Raw genomic sequence first — 22152 nt, forward strand, 5'->3', positions numbered from 1 at the left:
CATTGTATTGGTCAGAGTTCTTACATCTTTCAAAAGTGTTTTCTTTATGATGATGTAGTCATTGTATAAATTGTTTTTCTAGTTCTAGAGCAATTGAATGTTCCTTTTGTGAACAACCACCAATGAAGAATTTGAGAATAAACATAAAAAAAATTGCTGATAAAGAAAAAATTGTGATCAAGTAGAACTATTATTCACCTACAAAAATAAATTTCATGTACAGAAGAATACGTAGATGAATAGGGTCAGCATTTATAAGCTCTATTCAGTATAAAAGGTAAACTAGCTATAAAAATTATGGAATAAAAATTAATTCTGTCCAGGCAACAAATTCCAATGTGTACCCTTAGCTATCCCTATAATATAGGTATATATTACCTATACCCTCTATAGGTAAACAATCTCAGTGCACTATTACCTAACACTTTTTAAAATACCCCAGTCTATTTTCAATATTTTAAAGTTCTATATATATTTATATATAGTTTATATATATATATATATATATACACACACACACCTATGTAGACATGCACAAATATGTAGCTGTGTGGTATGTTTGTGTATATATGTGAATATGTATACATATACATGTATACACATATACATATATACCTCACAACTTTAGATACTCTTTTAAGTGTATGCAGAGAGTGTCTAAAGTATATTTAATAGAAGTATCGCCAAATGAAGCAAATGATAGGCATTCATAAGAGAACAACCCTAAATATATTGTTAGAGAGAGAGTCAAGCTGCCTACTCTGCTTCTCATTAATACATTTTGAATGATGGTGAGAATACAGGTTCATTCCCTCCCTATTGGAGATGACGGTTGTACTTATTGTCTCCATTACTGAGACAATCTCATGTCTGAGGTAATTCTGCCTTCTTGGACCTTTCTTTCCTTATCTACAAAATGACCTCTAAACTCTCTTCCAGGTCTACAACTATGATTCTACACTCCTATAACCATGTGTGAGAAAGAGCGACTTCTTACTCAACCATCTGTGTGGTCCAATAGGGTCTTAATTTACATTTATTAAAAGTCTTCCCCACAGATGTGATCTCTAATATGGTTCTTATGTGCTTTCTTCAAAGAACCATTATAAAAACTACTGTATGTGGTTCCTCAACTATTGTATAGATTAAATAACTTGTAATGAATTTCTCAGTTTTAGATTCTTAGAATGTTTCCTCTGATGGAGTGATTCAGTATCATTAATCCCACTTTACAGAAAGTCAGTGACCAGTTAGTGTAGTAATTTCAATCAAAGCAGGGCCTACAGGTATAAAAATGAAAACACTGGTTAGCATCTAGGCCTTGCTTTAAAAATGGCAGTCCATGCCATATCAATTGTTAATGGTCAGTGTTTGGATGGTCTATGGGAAGAAAGAAACACTATTGGTAGGTTGTGAATTGGTCTGATTATTCTGAAAAAGTAGTTTTGACTTATGTTGATTAAAATGTCTGTGGCCTTTGACCTACAGATCCCACTTACAAGGTATATAACCCAAGAAGGTCAGACAGAAGGAAAGGTCCCACTTACATAAAAATATTCACAGTAATACATTTTGTGATAACAAAGAACTGGAAACCAAGTAGGTACCCATAGATTGGGGAATGGCTAAATAAATCGTGACGCAAGAATGTACTGGAATATTAATTACTGAGCCATAAGAGAGCATGAGTATGAAGAATTCAGAGATTCATATGAAGTCTTATGAAAACTTATGCAGAGTGAAGCAAGCAGAACTAGAAAAACAGTGTCCATAATGAGAACAATATTAAACAAAAAGAACAATAAAATGAAACTCACATAAGACTGAACTCTTTGGAATCACAGTGATCCAGCTTGACTCTAGAAAAGAATTGAGAAAATGAACCTTCCTCTCTTCATTACAGAAGTGAGAGAACTATGGGTATGGAATAGTATGTATACTCTCAAAGATGGCTGCTATGTTGGTTGGCTTTGCTGAACTACCTTTGCCCCTCTTTTTTTTGGGGGGGGGCAAATCTTTACAAGGAATTTTTTACTGGTTATAGGACTAAAAGAGATATATATTCAGAAAAGTACTGATGTCCCAAAAGGCATCAAAGAATCAAAGTAAAAAATTAAAAAGCAATCTTCTCATTACTTTGTCCTTGTTTCTAGCTGCATGCCACAATATATCATTTTTGAAAATCTGTGACTAAAAATGTTATTTTTGTGCTTGAAAATTAATCCATCATTTCCCACTGAAGGCTTATGCAATCATATGGTATTCTTTCAATACCCTAATTTGAAGTACATTATCTAGGGGGAAAAAAAAACAACACACAAAAACCCTCTATGTTTTTTAGCTGAAAGGAACTAAGTAGTGATTTGGAGGAGTATTTCCAATGTTGGTCTAGATACAATGTCAACAAGGAAAAGCAAACCTTCATTTTAATCTCCAACATACCAGGAGTTTTCACTCTGTTGAGGAATATTAAATATGGTCAAAAAGGGCAGATTCTGTATTTCAATTCATATGAACATAAATTGAGATGATAACATACCAGGCCAGACCCATGCTTCTTTCAGTCTAACATCTGTTTCTGACAGTCCAAAGGGATATTTTGTGAGAGAGAGCAATTGTCCTTGATAGTGTTTACCTCAGAAGGTCATCAGACAAGGGCTACTCTGGAGGAAAAATGAATCATTTTGTCCACTTCACAAAACTATATATGTCTCTTCTATTCAAACACTAATTTCCATAGAATTTTCAATTCAAGTCATTTTAATAGATTTAATTTTTTAAGTACCTACAGCTTGCTAGTTAGGACTAACAGGGGAAATCAAGTCAAAGAAGCCCATCCCTGTTGTCACAGATACTTAGAATTGATTGGGAGGAGGAATAAGGAAACAAGTATGTAGCAAGCATTTACTTTATATGCTGGGTATGGTGCCAAGTGTTGGGAATACAAAACAAGTGAAGAAGACCAACAATAACAATAAGACAAGAACACGAAAAATAGTTTCTAACCTCTAGGATAGACAAAAGGGAGCTGAAAAGTTGAGGACAGGGCAAACAGTGATTCACATAGGGGCACATTGTCAAAGTTGGAAGCAGAGCTATGAGGGATTGAAGCATGGGTCCCAATATGGAAACCAAACCCATGCAAGGAGCTCACCAATGGGAGAAGGGAACCAGCCTGACAAAAGGAGGTATCAGGGTGCAACAAGTTTCAAGGTGAAAGATGGCAGCTGAGACAGCATAATAGCAAAATCTGGCAAGTCAGGAGCAGAGCCTAGAGAAGAATAAAGGGGAGTAAGACAAGTGAATGGTCTATACAAAACATAATATAGTTAAGTGCAAAAAGCTTTTGCAATAATCTAGAATTCACAGTGCTATAAATTTTATCCCGTATGTGTAAAATCCAGAGATAAACTTCAAATTCTGCTTTCACAAATAATTTCAAACTTCTTCTCTACCAATATTTGATCAAAACTGCTGACAAGTTCAAAACAATTCTCAATCATCTACAATCCCTTTCTGCACCTACAGTTGCAAGAAAGAGAAGAGTGGGTGTTAAGAATCAAACAGTTCTCACACTGTCTGCAAACAAATTCTAACAGTTGGTATTCTTCGTGGGCAATCTTTGTCCAACAACCAAAGAATGGATGCACTACTGGATAAAGTCACATATAAGTGGATATATGCCTACTGTTCTGTGTGTTTGCCAGTTGGGAGCCAGAAAACTTGGTTTCCAAGTTTTTCCTCTCACTTATAACAATGACAATTTACATTTACAAAGCATTTTGCAAAGTATTGTATAAAGTTGTCCACTTTGATACAATAACTATCTGAGAGAGATACTATTATTATTTTCACTTTACAAATAAGGAAACTACTCCTCAAAGAGGTCAAGTGGGTCATGTAGCTAGTGTCTGCGATGGAATATAAGTGCTGATTATCCCTAACTGGATAGAATTCTGCATACTACATGGAGCTGCCTGACCTACTGATGTGTCTGAATATAACCAAGTTGCCAAGCCCCTCTGTTTCTCATTCTCCTCCTCCATAAAATGAAGAGATTGGACTAGATGAATCCCCAGATCCCATTTAATTCCAATGTTTTATGCAATTTTTTTTTAAAGAGAAAAGAAAATAAGCCTCTTCTCCCTGGCTCACCAGGACCCACCACAGTGGGAAAGATAGCTATCCCCAGAATGATTGAGAAGAGAATTTAAATGCAATCTGCTATCTGATACTGTCATTGTTGAGGTAATGAGTGGAAACATTGGCTTCCCCATTTTTTTCCCTTCTTAGATAAATCTAAGATTGGGAATGGGAAGAAAGGAAAGTATTAGCTCTACAGAGGCCTTCTAACTGTCTCTTTCTGAGGTCTTCAGCTTGAGTTTATAAACAGCAATGTGTTTGAGCCTATAAATTCTGTTCTGTTCTTCAAAGACTTTCCCAGAAAAAGGAGAAAACAAGAGGGAATAAAAGGAGGCAGAGAAGTAAATATTTGACAGTAGAATTTAAGCTGCAACACAGGGTGCTTTTGCCCTTTAAGAAACTTTGATTCACTATAAGATTTGAAGATTTGTTGAAGAAAATATGGAAAAGTTTGAGTTCTTGGGAAAGCAAGAAAAGACACATTTCTTTTTTTCTTTTTGGAGGGGGGAAGGCAAGGCAATTTGGGATTAAGAAACTTGCCCAAGGTCACATAGCTAGTAAGTGTGTCAGGTGCCTGAGGCCGTATTTGAATTCAGGTCCTCCTGACTCCAGGGCCTATGCTCTATTCTCTGCACCACCTAGCTGCCCTTAGGACACATCATAAGAGCCAATCCTGTAAGATTTTTTCTTGTTTGAGTGATTTTTTTTCCTGGGAGCAAGGATGTATGTGAGGGAGCCAACTCATAGGCTCATGAGGATTGATGGTTAAATTTTCAGTATGAATATTTATACATCAAAAATCAGCAAATGTTACAGATCAGGGCTTGATTTATTGTCCTGTTGATTATCATGCTAGCATTAAGAAAGTGATAGAGAAAATATTAACAATGAAGATTAAAAGTATGACAAAGAGCCAGATATTAAACATTTACAATCACAGCACTATCTGATGGGAGAAAAAACCATAACATTTATCCAACTCATATATCAGCGTGTGTATACCTAAGGACAACAATCCAAGGATAGCTCTCTAAAGAGAGTTGCCCTCTTATTGAAAGGGGAAATCTTTGTTTTCACAAGGATAAATGTCATTTACAATACAGTTACCTGACCTTTGTACATTGCCTGCCTTCATTCTTTTTGCCAACAGGGCCATAACCCTGGGGATATAGAGCCAGGTTAAATAATACTCTATGCAGTATCTGAGGATCATGGATTGAGAGTTGTAAGGAGCCTTTAAGATCACCTGGTTCAACTACTTCATTTTATAATACAGGAAGCTGAGGACAAAAAAAAAAAAAAAAAGGAAAATGATTTACCCAGGGCCACAATGGTATTAAGTAGCAGAACCAGGATTTGAACAGAACAAGTCATTTGACTCCAGGTCCAGTATTCTTTTCCCCTTAACTTTTTTTTTTAATGAGTAAAATAGGTAAAATAAAATGTTTAAAACAAATTATCAAGGTCAGATCTGAAGGATAAAAGGAGTATTGTCACAAAAAAAAAAATGAAGGGGAGATGGGAGGACTTGGGGAAGTGGAAATGAGGAGCACTGTTCCCTGGCAGCCCGAATTGCCTTGGTGATGGGGTGGGTTATGTGGTAATCATATGTGTATGAGCCCCTCAGTTGTTTTGCTTTGAAGTGTCAACTGGTGGTGTCACCTCCTCCACCCAACTGGGGCTCTCTGAGTCACTAAAAATCTATAGCTTACTGATCCTAGAAGCATTGGTGGGGATGTAGTGAATGGCACTGTCAGGACTGAAGGTCTCTACTTTTTTGAAACATACTAATGGAGAAAACTAATTCACAAGTCACATTTCTATGGAAGTGCCATGCTTATTCTTAGTGAGAAGGGATGCTTTTGTTGAACTGAATGAGGAAACCTGGGTTTTGTGGCTAGGGAGCTCTGGCATTCTGTGTTACATTCCAAGCTGAGCTATCATTGATGTCAAGGTCAGTACCAGGGACCACTCATCTGTGTGACTTGCCCCACCTCATTTGACCTCTCTGAGTCTCAGTTTCTGCATCTGTAAAATGAAGGAAATGGACTGGTTTATGTCCAAATTCCATTCTAGCTCTAAATTCTACTATCTTACTGTATGACTCTTGGACTTCCATTTCACCTGCAAAATGGACTCGTAATAATACCTTATCCTACATACCCGGAAGAGTTGCTGAAAGGTTCTTCAGTCTAGAGCAGCGTGAGACCTTAGAAATCAGGTAATCCTATCTCCTCATTTCACAGATGAAGAAACTACATCTTGCAGTGCCTTGCCCAAGGTCACATAGGTAATGTTACTATCAATGGCAGACCAAGGGCATTCGAAGTCATTTAGCAAATCCAGGTTCAGCATTCCAAATTCAGAGCTCTTTCCACAGCGCCACACGAATGTGATAAAGTGTTTGAAATCGCTGTGTAATCTGTAAACCTTGATACCTATGTAAAGGATTTTTATGTCCCTCATCTGTAAAATAGAGAAGAAAGCACTGAACTGCTGCTCGGTACCGAGACTACAAACCTTAATTCGGTAATGTCTGTCAACAAGTTGCAAAATTCCAAGCCATCCTTATTGTCTGCACTAATATCCATGGATACGTGACTCTCTTCCCCTCTTCCCCAGACTGCCTAAAACACCAGATTCCCCTGTGTATGATCTCTTGGCTATGCGAGCAGTTGGGGTGGCGTGTAAAATACACTGATGATACTGGAGCTTTACAGAAATATTCCTGGCCATGAAAGTTTTAACTGTCGACCGCATGTAAGTACAAGAGGAAGAAGCTTTGGGGATGAAAGAGCAAATAAACAGCCCCTTAGTTTGGCGCAACTGCAACCGAACTGGTCTGTGGAAATGCGAAAGAAAGGGGGAAGAGGGAGGAGCCGAGCAATTGAAGTGACAGACAGCCCAAGAGGAAGCCAGCCAATCGGAGCTCCCTTTGGCATGGACCAATCGCTGCTTGACTTGCCATGCAAATCTGCCCCGCAGTGAAGCCGGCAGATAAAGGGGCTGGGCGTAGTAGGGGAGGGGTTGCCGGGGAAGTGGTTTGCTGTCTATGACACTCCTGGATGCCTTTCAGGAAGCTGCAGCACAGGGTGGAATTCTTCGCTGAGTAGCTGTGGGAATGATTTGCGGCCAGGGAGAGCAGATGTAGCAAGCGTCTAGTGTCACATTCACGAGTATACATCAGGCTGCATATGGTGCCCGCACACCCGGGTATACAGATTATGCGTATGCTGCCTGTGCACCTGCCCTGTGCGTGCCTCTGGGGGAAGGTGCTCCTTGGGCATTTATTTGCTCCGGCCTACCTTCCCCAGCTTGGGAGGGCTTGTAAGAAGTTTAACCAAGCTGGAGCTGAGAAGATTAAGTGCCTGGAGCGTCTGGGCTAGAATAAAAAGGACAGGGGATTTCGGGGCCAGAGAGTTGGGAGCCACAGATTCCCACTCCACTAGTTCAAGCCAGAAGGGCATTTTTGAAAGACTGGGATGACAAAGAAGAGTGACCCTGAAATAACTACAATGCTTGGGGCGATGCTCACTGAGTGAGTGACTGAGGGGTGAGAACAGATGGTTTGTTGATGACAGGAATGCAAGCATTTAGGAAAGCAAGGAAGAAACTCAGAATGGGGACCATATGCTCCCCCAACTCAGGAGGGACAAAGACCGTGGAAGTCTGCAATGCTGACTGGATGGGCTCGCTCCCCCCTCGCCTCAGCACATTCCCCCTTTCCAATCTGGCTATCCCAGGTATTCTTCTGATTTCCTACTTATTCCTAGGATGTATCTTTGCCTTCACAATATTTGGGGGTTTGGCTATATGTTCTATCATGTAAAGGAGGGGAAAACAACTTAATTGCCGGAATTTAACCTTATGTTTTGTTTTTGGATTTTTTGCTTTTTGGAGGGCAATTGGGGTTAAGTAACTTGCCCAAGGTTACACGGCTAGTTTTCTTTTTGTTTGTTTTGTTTTTTGGGGTTTGGGTTTTTTTTTTGTTTTTTTTTTTTTTTGGTGTGTGTGTGTGGGTTTTAAGTGTCTGAGGCCAGAACCGAACTCGGGTCCTCCTGACACCGGGGCGGCTCTTTACTCACTGTGCCACCTAGCTGTCCCCAACCTTATGTTTTTAAAGCCCAAATTTAGCAATGGAATAGTTCTTTTGGAGAGAGATTTTTGATCTCTCAGGTGAGGAAGGGGGAAAAAAACTGACAACAAACTCGCTTTCTGTTGGTTTGACACTATAATTTTAAGACTCAGTTATGCTTGTTGTGCAGTTGGAGGTGATAGTTGGGAGTGGGAAGGGGTCTGCTTACTTGTTTCTTTAAAAGAAAAAAGGTGGCTGGTGAGCATCTCATTTGAAAACTCCCAAACGGTGTGAAGTCTGGTACTTAGAAATGTTTCCTTTTAAATTGGTTGTTTCTGTGACAAGCAAACAATAAATAGCTCCACATCGGAGAACAGATGCAGAGTTGGGAACTGATATGGAGCACATCTGTTTCACTTGTTGGAAAAGACAGAAATAGAGAATGTAAGCACTCATCACAAACAGACACAAGCAGTCATCAGATGTGATGAGCTAGTGTTATTTCAGGCACAGTCTCTAACCTGGAACTCTGGGTAAGCTTGAACTGGGATGTTGGAGAATTTTTGTTTTAGCCACAATCACTCTGCTGAGGGGCCTTGTACTCAGACTTTAGTCTCATCAAAGTGTGTAAGAAAAAGGGGCTTCCTGGGTTTTTTTACCTTCAAGTCAGTGAGAATATTCATTCTAAAGTGAGGCTATCTAGAATGAGATAAACTTCTGAAAAACAGAGCTGGGCAAATTCCTATGATACCCTTCCACTGAGCATTGTTTCTAAGGTCAGGGACAAGATCTTCACTATTATTTGATTTGAAAAAAAAAAATACACATGTACTATAGTCGACACCCCTCGCCCCCACACACACATACACGGGCCATCATGCAAATGTCCAACTGCCCCCTGAGTAGCCTCACCTCAGAGCCAACTGGACAGAGCGTCCTCAGTCAACCCCGAATTTGAATATCTTCCTTTGCTGTTCAAAGTTGGGGAGCTGCCTTCATCTTCTCACCTTCTTCCCTGTTCACAGGACTTACTTAATAGTGAGGCCACAGCCTCTCCTGCTCTTGGGTGAGAGGAGGGATGTATTGCCTGGTTTGGAAAAAAAAAGATACACATACGTACACACATATACATATATATGTATATATACACACATATGCATATATAGTTTTATATATATATATAGTTTTATGTGCTTGTAATTTACAAACTATTGATTTTAGCTACTTAGAAAATGCCTGGTGTTCATACTTTAGAATTGTTTTAAAATGTTGGAGTGGAGAGTGTGGAACTTGGTTTAAGGAAAACCTTTGATCCTTGCTATAATACTTGCTAGCTGTGTAATCATGGGCTATACCTATCTGAGCCTCGGATTCCTCATCTATATAATGGCCTACCTAGTAATAGTACCTATTTCACAAAATTTCAGGATAGAGCCTTAGAGTCAGGATGAGGAAGACCTGAGTTCAAATCCTACCTCAAACATGTAATAGTTGTGTGATCTTGTGCAAGTCTCTTTTGGCCTCAGTTTCCTCATCTGTAAAATGGGGCTCATAATAGTATCAAGCTCAGAGGACTGATATGAGGATCAAATGAAATAATATATGTAAAGCACTTTATTAACCTCAAAGTATTATATATAAATAATAGCCATTGTTGTTATAATGTATTGGCAATGCTTTCTAGACCTTAAAGTGCTTTATGTGGATGTTTGTTATTATTACAAGTGTTATTATATTTAATTACAATTTACAGAGTCAACACAAGATCATCTCTGTCACATCCAGTATTAGTCATTACCCCAGAAAGCATTATTATAGGAGAGTTGCTACACGGTTTGGTATGGCTAGCATATGATTGTCATTTGGAAAGGAATCTTAGGCAGGGCCTGCATAGCTCTACCATTCAGGGTATGTAAACAGGTTGTTGTTTTTTCCTGTCTTATATTTTGGTCTGACCTGAGATCAGCACCATAACTGTTGGTATAGCCCTGCAGCTCACCAGCTAAAGCAGTATGGTCAAGCTACATTGGAGAGCAATCAAGCTTTCGGCAGGAATCTTTCAGAATAATTTCATTTTTGCCCTTTACAAGGAGAAGGGAGGGAGAATGACTTGCTGCTGCTGGTAATTCTGCCTAATGTCCTTGACATCATGGGAATTTACCCATCTTGTTTTGTGGAGACAAGGAAATCTTGTTAAGAAGTCAGGTTAGGGCTAATCCCCACTTCTAGGACCTTGTTCATCACCAGAATCTGTATGGTCATAAATTAAGTCACTGTCACTGTCCTGCAAGATTACCTTCCTAAAGGTGAACCAATAAAATGGATTCAGGTTGATCAATCATCCCAGAGAGGCAAGGCGGTTCCTAGTAGAGTCTGTTATTTATTATTTTACTTCTCCAAAGTAGCTCAAAATACAGTGCCCCCTAGAAAAGGGCTAGGCAGTAATGGCCCTGTTCTATTAATTCTTTCTGAAATTTCATCTTACTAGCTAATTATTGAGAGACAGAAGACCTCCAGGGGGAACAGAATAAAGGAATCTTAAAAGAGTTAACACTCTCCCAGATAGGTAGCATGGAGGCGGTGAAAAAGATCTCTACACAAAACTTCCTCTCATTAATTATACTTTCTGAATGAATTAGATTTTTTATGTGGGGGAAGGGAGAAAAGAAAGAAGGAAGGGGAAGTAAGAGAGGAGAAGAAAAGAAGAGGGATAAATAGAAAGGAGGAGAAGAGAGAGAAAGAAGAGAAATGGGAGAGAGAGAGAGAGAGACAGAGAGAGAGAGATGTCATTTTTATCCTTGGGACAATGTGCCTCTGTTTAGAGTTGGTACAAAATTGTGCTATAATTTTAAACTCAGTGATTGAATCTCATGTTTTGTTTTGTTTTCTATGCTAATCTGTCATTTAGAATTTGACTGACATCTGCAAAGAAGGATCAGATCTGTCAGGCTGAGGGAAGGAAGAGGAAAGGATTCAAGAGGTTCAGGCAGTAACAGGTTGAGATGGGCTATATCTACTCCGAGGCTTGAATGCACCTGCTCTATCTGCCTAAGACCATGATATGTGTGAACACATGTGCATAAATCCTCTTAACAAAGCCTTATCATGTTATGTCACTTCTACAACTGTTGAGGACACCTGTTAATGACTACTGTCACTAAAAGGCATAAAAATGCTTAAGGAAAGCATCTCTTCAATATTACACAACAGCAAATAATCACAATGCAATACCTTAAGCCTAAAAGAATCAGAAGTAACAAAGATTAGATTTAAAAAAATTAAAACACAAAAATGCTTTTTAAACTTCTAGGCATTATTTTAAATAACTGTAGAGAAGAGCATGACATTTGCTGTTGTTCCATGGGTTTAGGAAAGGGCTTTTTTCATGTAATATGCACTGCTTTTCACCTACCCCTTCAATAGCGAATTTTTTTTTAACAGTGTGTTCCTTAGGGTTCTTTCTCTCTTTGTTAATTTGATAAACTGTGCTTTTCTCTTTCATTAGGAGATAAAATCTGGGGAGTAGTGGACAGATCATTGGACTAAGTCAAACACCTTAGTTTTTAATCCCAGTTTTGCCTCCAATTAACTACCGGAGTATGAATTTCACTACCCTGACTCTCACTTTCCTCATTTTGAGTCAACAATTTAATGCAAAAAAATAATTAATTGCCTATGGTGTTTTGTTCATTTTTTCAGTCATGTCTGACCTTTCATGACCCCATTTGGGGTTTTCTTGACAAAGATGTTGGAATAGTTTGCCATTTCTTTCTCCAATAGTGTGCAAGGTATTGCTGCTAAAAAACAAAACTAAACCAAAAACCAGTCCCTGCCCTCAAGAAACTTGCACTTTAGCATTCTACTGGTGAGATATAACATATACACATAAGTCAATGCAAGATAATTTAAGGAGAGGAAGGATACCAGCTGCTAGTAGGAGTTGGAGACTTCTTATAGGAGGTGGTGTCTTCACTAAGTCTCTAAGGAAGCTAAGAATTCCAAGAGAAGGCAGTAAAAAGGGAATACATGTTAGGAATGGGGAGTGAGTCTGTGCAAAGTGAGAGAGAAGAACAAGTATTCTGAGCTCAGGGAACAGCAAAAGAGGCCGATTTGGCCAGACCTCAGAGTGCACAGAGACAGTATGGTATAAGCAACAGATAAATGGATCTGAAGTCAGGATAAACTCAGTCTGAATCCCTCCTAAGATAGAAGAACAAGCCACTTATGCTCTCTGGACCCTCATTTTCCTCATCTGCAGGTATGAATGATGGTAGCACCTGCTTCCCAGGGTTTGTGGGGAGGGTCAAATGAAAAAATATAGAGGCAACTAGGTGGCTCAGTGGATAGAGCACCAGCTCTGGAGTCAGAAGGACCTGAGTTCAAATTTGGCCTCAGACACTTACTAACTTCGTGACCCTGGGCAAGTCACTTAACCACAACTGCCTCCCCAAAAATTGTATAAAATGTTTTGAAAACCCTAAAGCATAAAATTTGTGTGATGAAAGGGAGCAATGTGAAATTAGTTTAAAAAGATGAGTTTGAGGCAGATTATGATGGGTTCTAAGTACCAATATTTAAATAAGTATATAAATTTATAAATAAATATATAAATAAAGTATATAAATTAAAATAAGCATATATTTTATTCTAGAGACTGTACGGGGTCAATGACAATTTTTAAACAGAGGAATGACATTTTTGGAAGGTTATTCTGTCAGCTGTTTGGACAATGAATTGGAAAGGAGAGAAAATTTAAACAGAAGGACTAACTAGGAGGCTAACATAATATCCCAGGCAAGAGGTGTCAAGGGTCTAAACTGAATGAGGATTAGGTGATGAGAGAAATTATTATTTTGCTATTATATTAATGATCAATTGTTAAATTGGTACCCAGGCTTTTCTCCTCTGTTTCTTCACTGAGGCCCAGTTCCTGTGGAAGGCCACCCTCTGAATGACATGACTTATTGAGATTAGCCCTAATGCTCAGGGAACATGGTCTTTGATCTTGGACCAGACTCCACCCAACTAGGAGACCTTCTGTTCAGAATGTAAACAGAGTCCAATCTGTTTTTGTACCCCTCCATTAGAGTTTAGGGTGACCATCTCCTGATGGAGAAAACCAGAGTGGTCTGAGTAGAGATGAATTCCCATGTCTAGATTGCTGGAGACAAATGAGTCTCATGATTAAGGACTCCTAACCCACTTCCTAATTAAATGTCTACAAATCAGAATTGATTTTCAGTTGTCAGGGGAATTGCCTTTCAAGGAATATTTAAAGCTTTCAGGATTTCCATGTCTTTTGTCTTTAGCTGCTGAGAGAAACCATTGATCATCAGTTTATTGATTATTAGCTATCCTAATTAATAAATTGATTCTTAATTAGCTTGGATAATTAAAAACCTCTTGGGTTTTTCATTCATCACAGTGTGTAGTAGAGAAAACAGAAGAAATGCAAGAGATGTTATAGAACTGAGATATTAGTGGTGATATGGTGGCGAAAACAACATAGCATTGTAGAAATATCCTATTGATTTAGAATCAGAAAAGTCAGGTTCAAATCCTAGTTCTGCTATTTTCTACCTACGTGACTTTGGGCAAGTCACTGACCTCTCTGGGCCTAATTCTTCTCTTCTCTAAAATGAAGAGATTGACTTGATGGTTTCTGAAGTCTCTTCCTACTGCAGATCTATGATGCTATGATTGGGTATGGATGTGAAGGAGAATGAAGAGTCAAGGATCATTCCCAGGTTGTGAGCTTGGATTCATCTTAAAATGAACTGGATAAGCTCTAGAATCCCTACCAGAATTAACATTCTTTATATACAATTTTTATTCCAGCATCACAATGTAGTAGGTAGGGACAAGGATGGAAGGATGGAGATATGCTGATAAATATTTAACAACCAGCTTTTGGCTTGGGGGCAGGGGTGTACATATGACACAATTTTAAATTTAATCTATATTATTAACATTTTCCCAATGCTTCATTAAGTCTAGAAAATCAATAAAATGATAAAGCAAACCCTGATTTTGTAGGCTTTTGCTGACTTCTAAGGTAAAAATGCTCACACTGAATATTTAACAATGGGCTCTCACAAGCCAGTAGGAGCTGACTCTAGAATATTCCTGAATAGGACCATTCTAAAAGTCTATAAGAAATTTCTTAATTTTCTCTTGCAAATGAGAAATTTCGTAAAAGCTTCAAAGGATGACGAAATGAGAAAAAAGTGCCGCATTTGTAATCTGAAGCTTCAATACTAACTTTGATACTTTGTGTCACTTGGGTGACCATGGGGAAGTCATTTAATATCTTTGTGCCAGTTTCCTCACCTGTGAAATGAAAGATATGCACTAAATGCTATATAATAATGATAATAATAGCTAGCATTTATATAGTGCTCTAAGGTTCTCAAAGAACTCTGTGACTATTACCTCATTGGATCCTCACAAAAATTCTGGGAGATATATGATATTTTTATTCTTATTTTACAGATGAGGAAACCAAGGCAGGCAGGAATTAGGTGTCTTGCCCAGGATAATTAATACCTGTCTGAGGCAGCATTTGAATTCAGGTGTTCTGCTTCCAAGTCTTAGGTTCTGTCATACCACCTAGCAGCCAAACCTAAACCTTCTTCTCTGTTTTGTTAATTGTAACCAGAGAGCAGATATAGAAGTCATATTCCTATATAAACTGTGGTCTTTAAGGTCACTTATGTGATTCACTTATTCTGTCTACAATCATTTTGCCTATTGAGTCATCACTTTCTACTATAAAGAGAGCTCTGTTGTTCATTTGTGTTTCACTCTGTGACTCCATTTGGGGTTCTCTTGACAAAAATACTGGAGTAGTTTACCTTTTCCTTCTCCAGCTCATTTTACAGATGAGGAAACTGAGGCAAACAGGGTTATGTGACTTACCCAGGGTCACAATCTGGTAAGTGTCTGAGGCCATATTTGAACTCAGGAAGATGAGCCTAGGCCCAGCTTCTATCCATTGTGCCACCTAGCTGCCCAAAGAGAGTTATGCTCAGTAAATATACTATTCCTTTCTTCTCTCTTCATTCACTCTATACAACTTCAAGTTTTAGTCAAACCAAATATTATTTATGTTCCTTTCTTATTTACTCAACCCAGTATCTCTGTCACTATGCTAGATGTATCATACTAGCCATTGTACAGATGAGGACACTGAGTCACCAAGAATCACATTATCAAAATAAGCTAGTGTTTACTAGACACATAAGAGACAGAAATAGACTTCTTAGGAGAAACCAGGACTGCTAGTGCCGCTTTCTTTTTTAACACTAATCCCTTCTCAAATTTGGCTCCTTCCTTCGCTCCTCAAAGTTGAGCTTCTCATCTTCCCTGTCAGGCCTCTGTCATGCCCAGTTCTCATTTCATATTGCCCTCACCTCATCCATTGGCCTTGCCAGTAATCTAACCCATCCCATTACTTAATTTTCTTTTCCTATAATTTTCTTCCTTCCAGGTCCTTCCGGGAAACCTTTTCATTCCCAGAGCATTTTCTTTTATCCTTTGGCAGAAGATCAGTCCATTCTGTTCCTTCCTATCTTTGCTTTTCCTTATAAAACACTTGTTGTTTGTCCTTCGCTTTCGAGGAGGACCATGACATCAGGAAGGTGATGCCATGACTTGCAAATGAGTGAGGGAGGACTGTGCAAGGTCAGCAGTCTCATTTTCTCCTTTGGAGTCATCTGGGTCCATTGGCCAGATATAAATCAGGATGACTGGAGATGGCCCCAGATGCAGGGGGAGACCTTGGTCTTTTTAAGTTGAGATCTGAAACACTTATTACCTGGAGAATTAGAACAGCAATGACAAAAACAGCAACACAACAATAGCTTATATTGACATAGCCCTTTACCATTTTCAAAGCCTTTTCCTATATATTATTCCATTTGATCCTTACAATCTCATGTTGCAGATTGACAAATCTAGCCTGAGATATTAACAAAGTTATTCATCAAAGTAAGTTAGTAACAGCAATAAAATCAGAACCCAGCTTCTTGAATACTTAGTCTGGTATTCTTCCTTCAATTATATCCTCTCTCCTCACTCTGTACTCCCATGTTTACTTCTAACTCGGAAAGCACATATACACTGTAAAAATGGGGGAAGAAGGAGTGGAGGTATATGAGAATGGAACCCTGACTGAATCCTACTTTGATGTAGAGCTAGAAGGAACCTTTAAAGTTGTAGAGTTAATGAGGCCTAAAGTGATTTGCCCCAACTCACACAACTGATCAGTGAATGAAGCAGGATTCAAATCCAGGTCTCACAAATTCCAAGTCTATATACTACACCAGAGCTGATTCTTGGAGGTTCAATGAGGATGATTTCTGGGCCAACCGAGGTAGAAAGCATTGTTTCTAGTTTGACTCTATCCTGAACCACTGTGTAGGCCTTGGAATAAATGGACCACAGCAATAATTCTATATCATATCATATCATATATCATATCACATCAAATCATATCACATCATATATCATATCATATCATATCATGTCATGTTTTGATGTTATATAAAATCATAGTATATTATATTATACTATATCATATATCATATTATATCAATCATGTATATTATACATGTTATATTATTTATTATTATAAAACACAAATGCTTTTTTAAGAACTGGATTATTGAGTAACACTAAAAATTGGTACAATATCATGTCTGTTATCGATTTGATCATACTCACACATTGGATTCCAGAAATGGGGTTTGACATAGAAATGTCAAAGGAGAGCTCTAAAATCACAGGAGCTAGTAGGGTTCTCAGAACTATCAAAGTGGTTTTCCTAAAACACATGTCTGACAATGTCACCCCCATATTTAATAAATTCCAGGGATTCTATATCACTTCCAGGCTCAAATACTAAATCCTCTGTCATCCAAAGCCCTTCATAATCTATCCCCCCTCCCCATACCTTACAGTATTCTTACATCTTACCACTCCCCACATTCCTACATTCACATTGACCCTGGCCTCCTTGCTGTTCCACAAACAAGACAGTCCATCTCTAGGCTCCAGACATTTTCTTTTTTTCCCCCTCCACTTAACAGTATTTTATTTTTTCCAATTACATGTAAAAATAGTTTTCATAAGATTTTGAGTTCCCAATTTTTTTCTCCCTTTCTCCTTCCTTTCCTCCCTCTCCAAGCAATCTGATATAGGCTATACATGTACAATCATGTTTAAACATATTTCCACATTAGTCATGTTGTAAAAGAAGAAACAGAGCAAAAGGGAAAAACCACAAGAAAAAAACTCAAAATGTGAAAATAATGTACTTTGATCTGCATTCAGATTCCATAGTTCATTCTCTGGATGTGGATAGGATTTTCCATCATGAGTCTTTTGGCTCATTTGTTGTATTTCTGAGAAGAGCTAAGTCTGTCATAGTTGATCATTGAACAATGTGGTTGTTACTGTGTACAATGTTCTACTGGTTCTGGTCACTTAACTTTGTGTCAGTTTGTGTAAGTCTTTCCAAGGTTTTTTGAAATTAGTCTGCTTATCATTTTTTGTAGTCCAGTAGTATTCCACTACAATCATATACTATAATTTAAATATCCTTTCAGTTGCCAATTCTTGACCACTACAAAAAGAGCTGCTACAAATATTTTTATTCAATTAGGTCCTTCCCCTCCTTCCCTTTAAAAAAAAATCTTTGGGAAATAGCCCTAGTAGAGGTATTGCTGAATTAAAGAATATGCAAAATTTTATAGCCCTTTGGGCTATATGCTCTCCAGAGTGGTTGTATTAATTCACAACTCTACCAACAATGCATTAGTGTTCCAATTGTCCCACATTTTCTCCAACATTTACCATTTTCCTTTTCTATTCTTATTAGCCAGTCTGCTAAATGTGTAAGGTAATACCTCAGAGTTGTTTTAATTTGCATTCCTCTAATCAATAGTGATTTAGAGCATTTTTTTCACATGACTATAAATAGCTTTAATTTCTTCATCTGAAAACTTCCTGTTCATATCTTTGACCATTTATGAATTGGGGAATGACTTGTATTCTTATAAATTTGATTCAGTTCTCTATATATTTGAGAAATGAGGCCTTATCAGAAACAACTAACTGTAAAAATTCTAATCGTAGTTGCCTTGTGCATTATGCAAAACCTTGTAATTGAATGTAATCAAAACTACTCATTTTGCATTTTACAATGTTCTTTTTCTTTTTTTTTGGTCATAAATTCTTCCCTTCTCCATAGATTTGACAGATAAATTATTCTTTGATCTCCTAGTTTGCTTATGGTACCAATATTTATATCTAAATCACATACCCATTTTGACCTTATCTTGGTATATGTTGGTCTGTCCCTAATTTTTGCCATACTATTTTCTAGTTCTTGCAGCAGTTGTTGTCAAATAGTAATTCTTACCCCCAGAAACTAGAGTCTTTGGGTTTATCAAATAGTAGATTACTATAGTCATTGACTATTGTGTCTTGCTTGTGTACCTAACCTATTCCACTGATCCACCACTCTTTTCGTCAGTATCAAATAGTTTTGATAATTGCCCCTTTATAATAGTTTTAGATCTCTTACAGCTAGACCACCTTCCTTTGTATTTTTTCCTCATTAATTCCCTTGATATTCTTGACTTTTTGTTCCCCCAGATGAATTTTGTTATTATTTTTTCTAGCTCTATAAAATATTTTTTGGTAGTTTGATTGCATGGCAACTGAATAAGTAAATTAATTTAGGTAAAATTGTCATTTTTGTTATAGTGGCTCAGGTCACTCATGAGCCATTGATATTTTTCCAATTGTTTAGCTCTGACTTTATTTGTGTGAAAAGTGTTTTATAGTTGTGTTCATATAGTTTCTGGGTTTATCTTGGCAAGTAGACTCACATATTTTGTATTGTCTACAGTTATTTTAAATGAAATTTCTCTTTCTATTTCTTGCTGCTGGGAGTTGTTGGTAATATATACAAATGTTGATAATTTATATGGGTTTATTTTACATCCTGCAACTTTGCTAAAGTTGTTAATTATTTCAAGTAGTTTTTATTTGATTCTCTAAGATTCTTTAACTATACCATCATATCATCTGCAGACAGTGATAGTTTTGTTTCCTTGTTGCCTGTTCCAATTCCATCGATTTCTTTTTCTTCTTATTCCTAAAGCTAACATTCCTAGTACAATATGGAATAATAGTGGTGATAATGGCCATCCTTGTTTCATCCCTGATCTTACTGGGAATGCTTCTAGCTTATCCCCATTATGGATAATGCTTACTGATGCTTTTAGCAGACATTTTCCCTATATATCCCCCATACCTGGAATACTCTACCTCTTCACCCCCACTTCCTGATTTCCTTGAATTCCTTTAAATCTCAAGGAAAATCCCACTTTCTACAGAAAATCTTTTTCAGTCCTTCTGAATTCTACTGCCTTTCCTCCACTGACTATTTCCTATTGATCCTAGTTGTTTTCATTACATTGTGAGCTCCCCAAGAACAGGGACAGTTTCTCACGTTCCTTTGTTTCTCTAGCATTCAGCACAGTTTCTGGAGCACAGTAAGTGCCTGTGGTACCAGTCATATGCTTATAGATTGACTGATTCTGTCCAAGGTTGCACAGATAGTAAGTGCCAGAGGAAGGATGGTTATCTGAGTCTAATACACCTTTCTTTCTATAGTACCATGCCACTGCCTTCAAGGTCAGTAGGGTGGGTGGACAGTTTCTCAACACATTAGCTGAATTATCAAAGGAAAAGGAATGAGTAGAATTAGAAGCTCAAATGGTTCCAGAGAGAAATAAGCAGAGAAGCTTTCAGCTACAATGCTGGAGAAAAGAGATAAGAAATACATAACAATTTGTTCCCCCTACATCAGTATGTGCTGTGGGGAGAGAATAGGGAAAGAGAGAAAGCTTGACATGAATCCCAGAAGGTTAGGTAGACTTTGAGCTTATAAAATGTCTGACAGCCTTACCACTGTCCCACAGGCGGAGTATTTTTTAAAATGTATTTTATTTTTAATTTACAGGGTAAAACAAGCATTTCCATAATATAGCACAATAAAAAGATGATTACACACGAAACTGCAAATTTACTATGTACAGCTTGCTATTCTTTTCAAATATGCAATAAAATTATCATGTAAATTTCTTTTTTTTCCCCTTTTTTTCTTATCCAGCCTGAGCTCAATGATCTTAAATAAACATGGAAAGGACTTGCAAAGTGTATTTTTAAAGTTTTTGGTTTGGGTTTTGTTTGTTAGAGGTTAACTCCATGTGTAAGTATGCAGACAAATGTGTATGTGAATTTTCTGTTTAAATGTACTGACCCAGTAGTGTTAGGAGTTAATTTGGAATAAAAAATAGTTACTCTATCAAACTGTCAAGGATAAAACATGTTTTATGTGAGGGACAAATATTATCAAGATTCTGACTAGAGGGGGAGAAGAGACAAGGAAGAACAAAACTTATGTAAGAAAAAAGTTTCAAAAATATAAAAATGTTAAATTATAGTCCTAAATTCTTTCAAGTTGGCAATTAAACCTAATAAAATAATATCTTATAAAATTTTAGTTGACATTTCTATCTGACCAGCATAGGGCAACAAATTTTAAGCACAAAAATAATTGTGAAGAGTCTCATGAATTTAGTAGCTATCTGTACATAAGAATGAGTTGAAGAACTTTTTATATGAAGAACTTTTCCCTGCACAGTAAAGCCAAGGCCATAAGAATTATGATTTCAGTTGAAAGGATAACTTGATAAAAGTCATTACAGTCATTTTTTTTTTGCCTTTTTGAGGGCAATTGGGGCTAAGTAGTTTGCCCAAGGTTACACAGCTAGTATTTTTGTGGGGGTGTTAAGTGTCTCAGGATGGAACTGAACTCGGGTCCTCCCAACTCCAGGGCCAGCGCTTTACTCACTGCGCCACCTAGCCGCCCCCATACAGTCATCATTTTTAAAACTACAGATTTGGTGCAAGTTATAATGGAATGGAAAAAACAATTATTGCCAACTCTCTATGACTGCAAGAAAACATGGATGCATCAAACCACTAATAATAATAGGGGTGCTAATGAAAACAAAAGAGATTTTACCTCAGACCCAGCAAACTGACATAGATGATATAATATAGTAATAGTCCATGCTAGTGGGGCTGAGGGAAGGTGAATTTGTCCAACCATTATAGAAAATAATTTGGAATTATGTAAGAATGTTATGTCCAGAAATGATTGTAATGTAAAAATAAAGGGCATCAGCATCTTATTTAATATATAGGAATAGAAACTAGGTTTTCAAATAATTCTAATTAGAGCTATTTCATAATTATTTGGGAATTCACATTTATATTTGCATATATTCATTTGCATATTGATAGGAATTAGAGTCTCACCTTTTTAAGGGTGGTATAACTTAAATTTCATGTTTTTCTCTGCTGTGGGTTGCTGAATGCATCCACCATGGACTGCAAAATTGCAGAATACCGGTATTCCATGTGAATGAGGTGCATAATAATTATGCCTTGTATTATAGGGTGCTTTAAGGTTTTTACAAAACATTTTGTGCTTAATATTTTATTTGGCCTTCACTGAAGCCCAGTGAGGTAGATACTACTATTATTCCTATTTTACAGATAAGGAAACCGAGTGAGAGAGGGCTTACCCAGAATCATGTAGCTAGGGAGAGTTTGAGATTGAATTCAAATTTAGATCTTCCTCAAACAGGTCCAATGCTCTCTGTCACCCAATCTACGTATGTCACTCTTCATGCAGACTGCAATAAACCTTCAGAAGGGGACTATTTATTCTGGCTTAGATCATATAGAAGAGTGAAATTATAATTTTCAATCTTTCTCTTTGGGTTGTGAGATCTCAATTAAATTCCTGCTTTTGATGCCTGCTAGCTGTGTGACCAGAGGAAGGTTCATTT

General features: G+C 37.5%; 1 protein-coding gene across 2 annotated transcripts in view; it reads left to right on the top strand.

The window, feature by feature from the left end:
• The first annotated feature begins 7157 nt into the window (after window positions 1–7157).
• Window positions 7158–22152, top strand: part of PLCXD2 (phosphatidylinositol specific phospholipase C X domain containing 2) — a 96122-nt gene continuing 81127 nt past the window's right edge. For both annotated transcript variants that reach the window (XR_011164790.1, XM_069069823.1), the window contains exon 1: window positions 7158–7886. Coding sequence is in view for 1 of the 2 variants with exons in the window: in XM_069069823.1 (XP_068925924.1) it covers window positions 7718–7886 (169 nt within the window). In the remaining variant the exon portion in view is untranslated. The remainder of the gene's footprint in view (window positions 7887–22152) is intronic.

This window comes from Petaurus breviceps, unplaced genomic scaffold (assembly GCF_028583685.1).
Source record: "Petaurus breviceps papuanus isolate PSGF00001 unplaced genomic scaffold, PetGlider_PUasm1.0 90792, whole genome shotgun sequence".
Classification (NCBI taxonomy): Eukaryota; Metazoa; Chordata; class Mammalia; order Diprotodontia; family Petauridae; genus Petaurus; species Petaurus breviceps.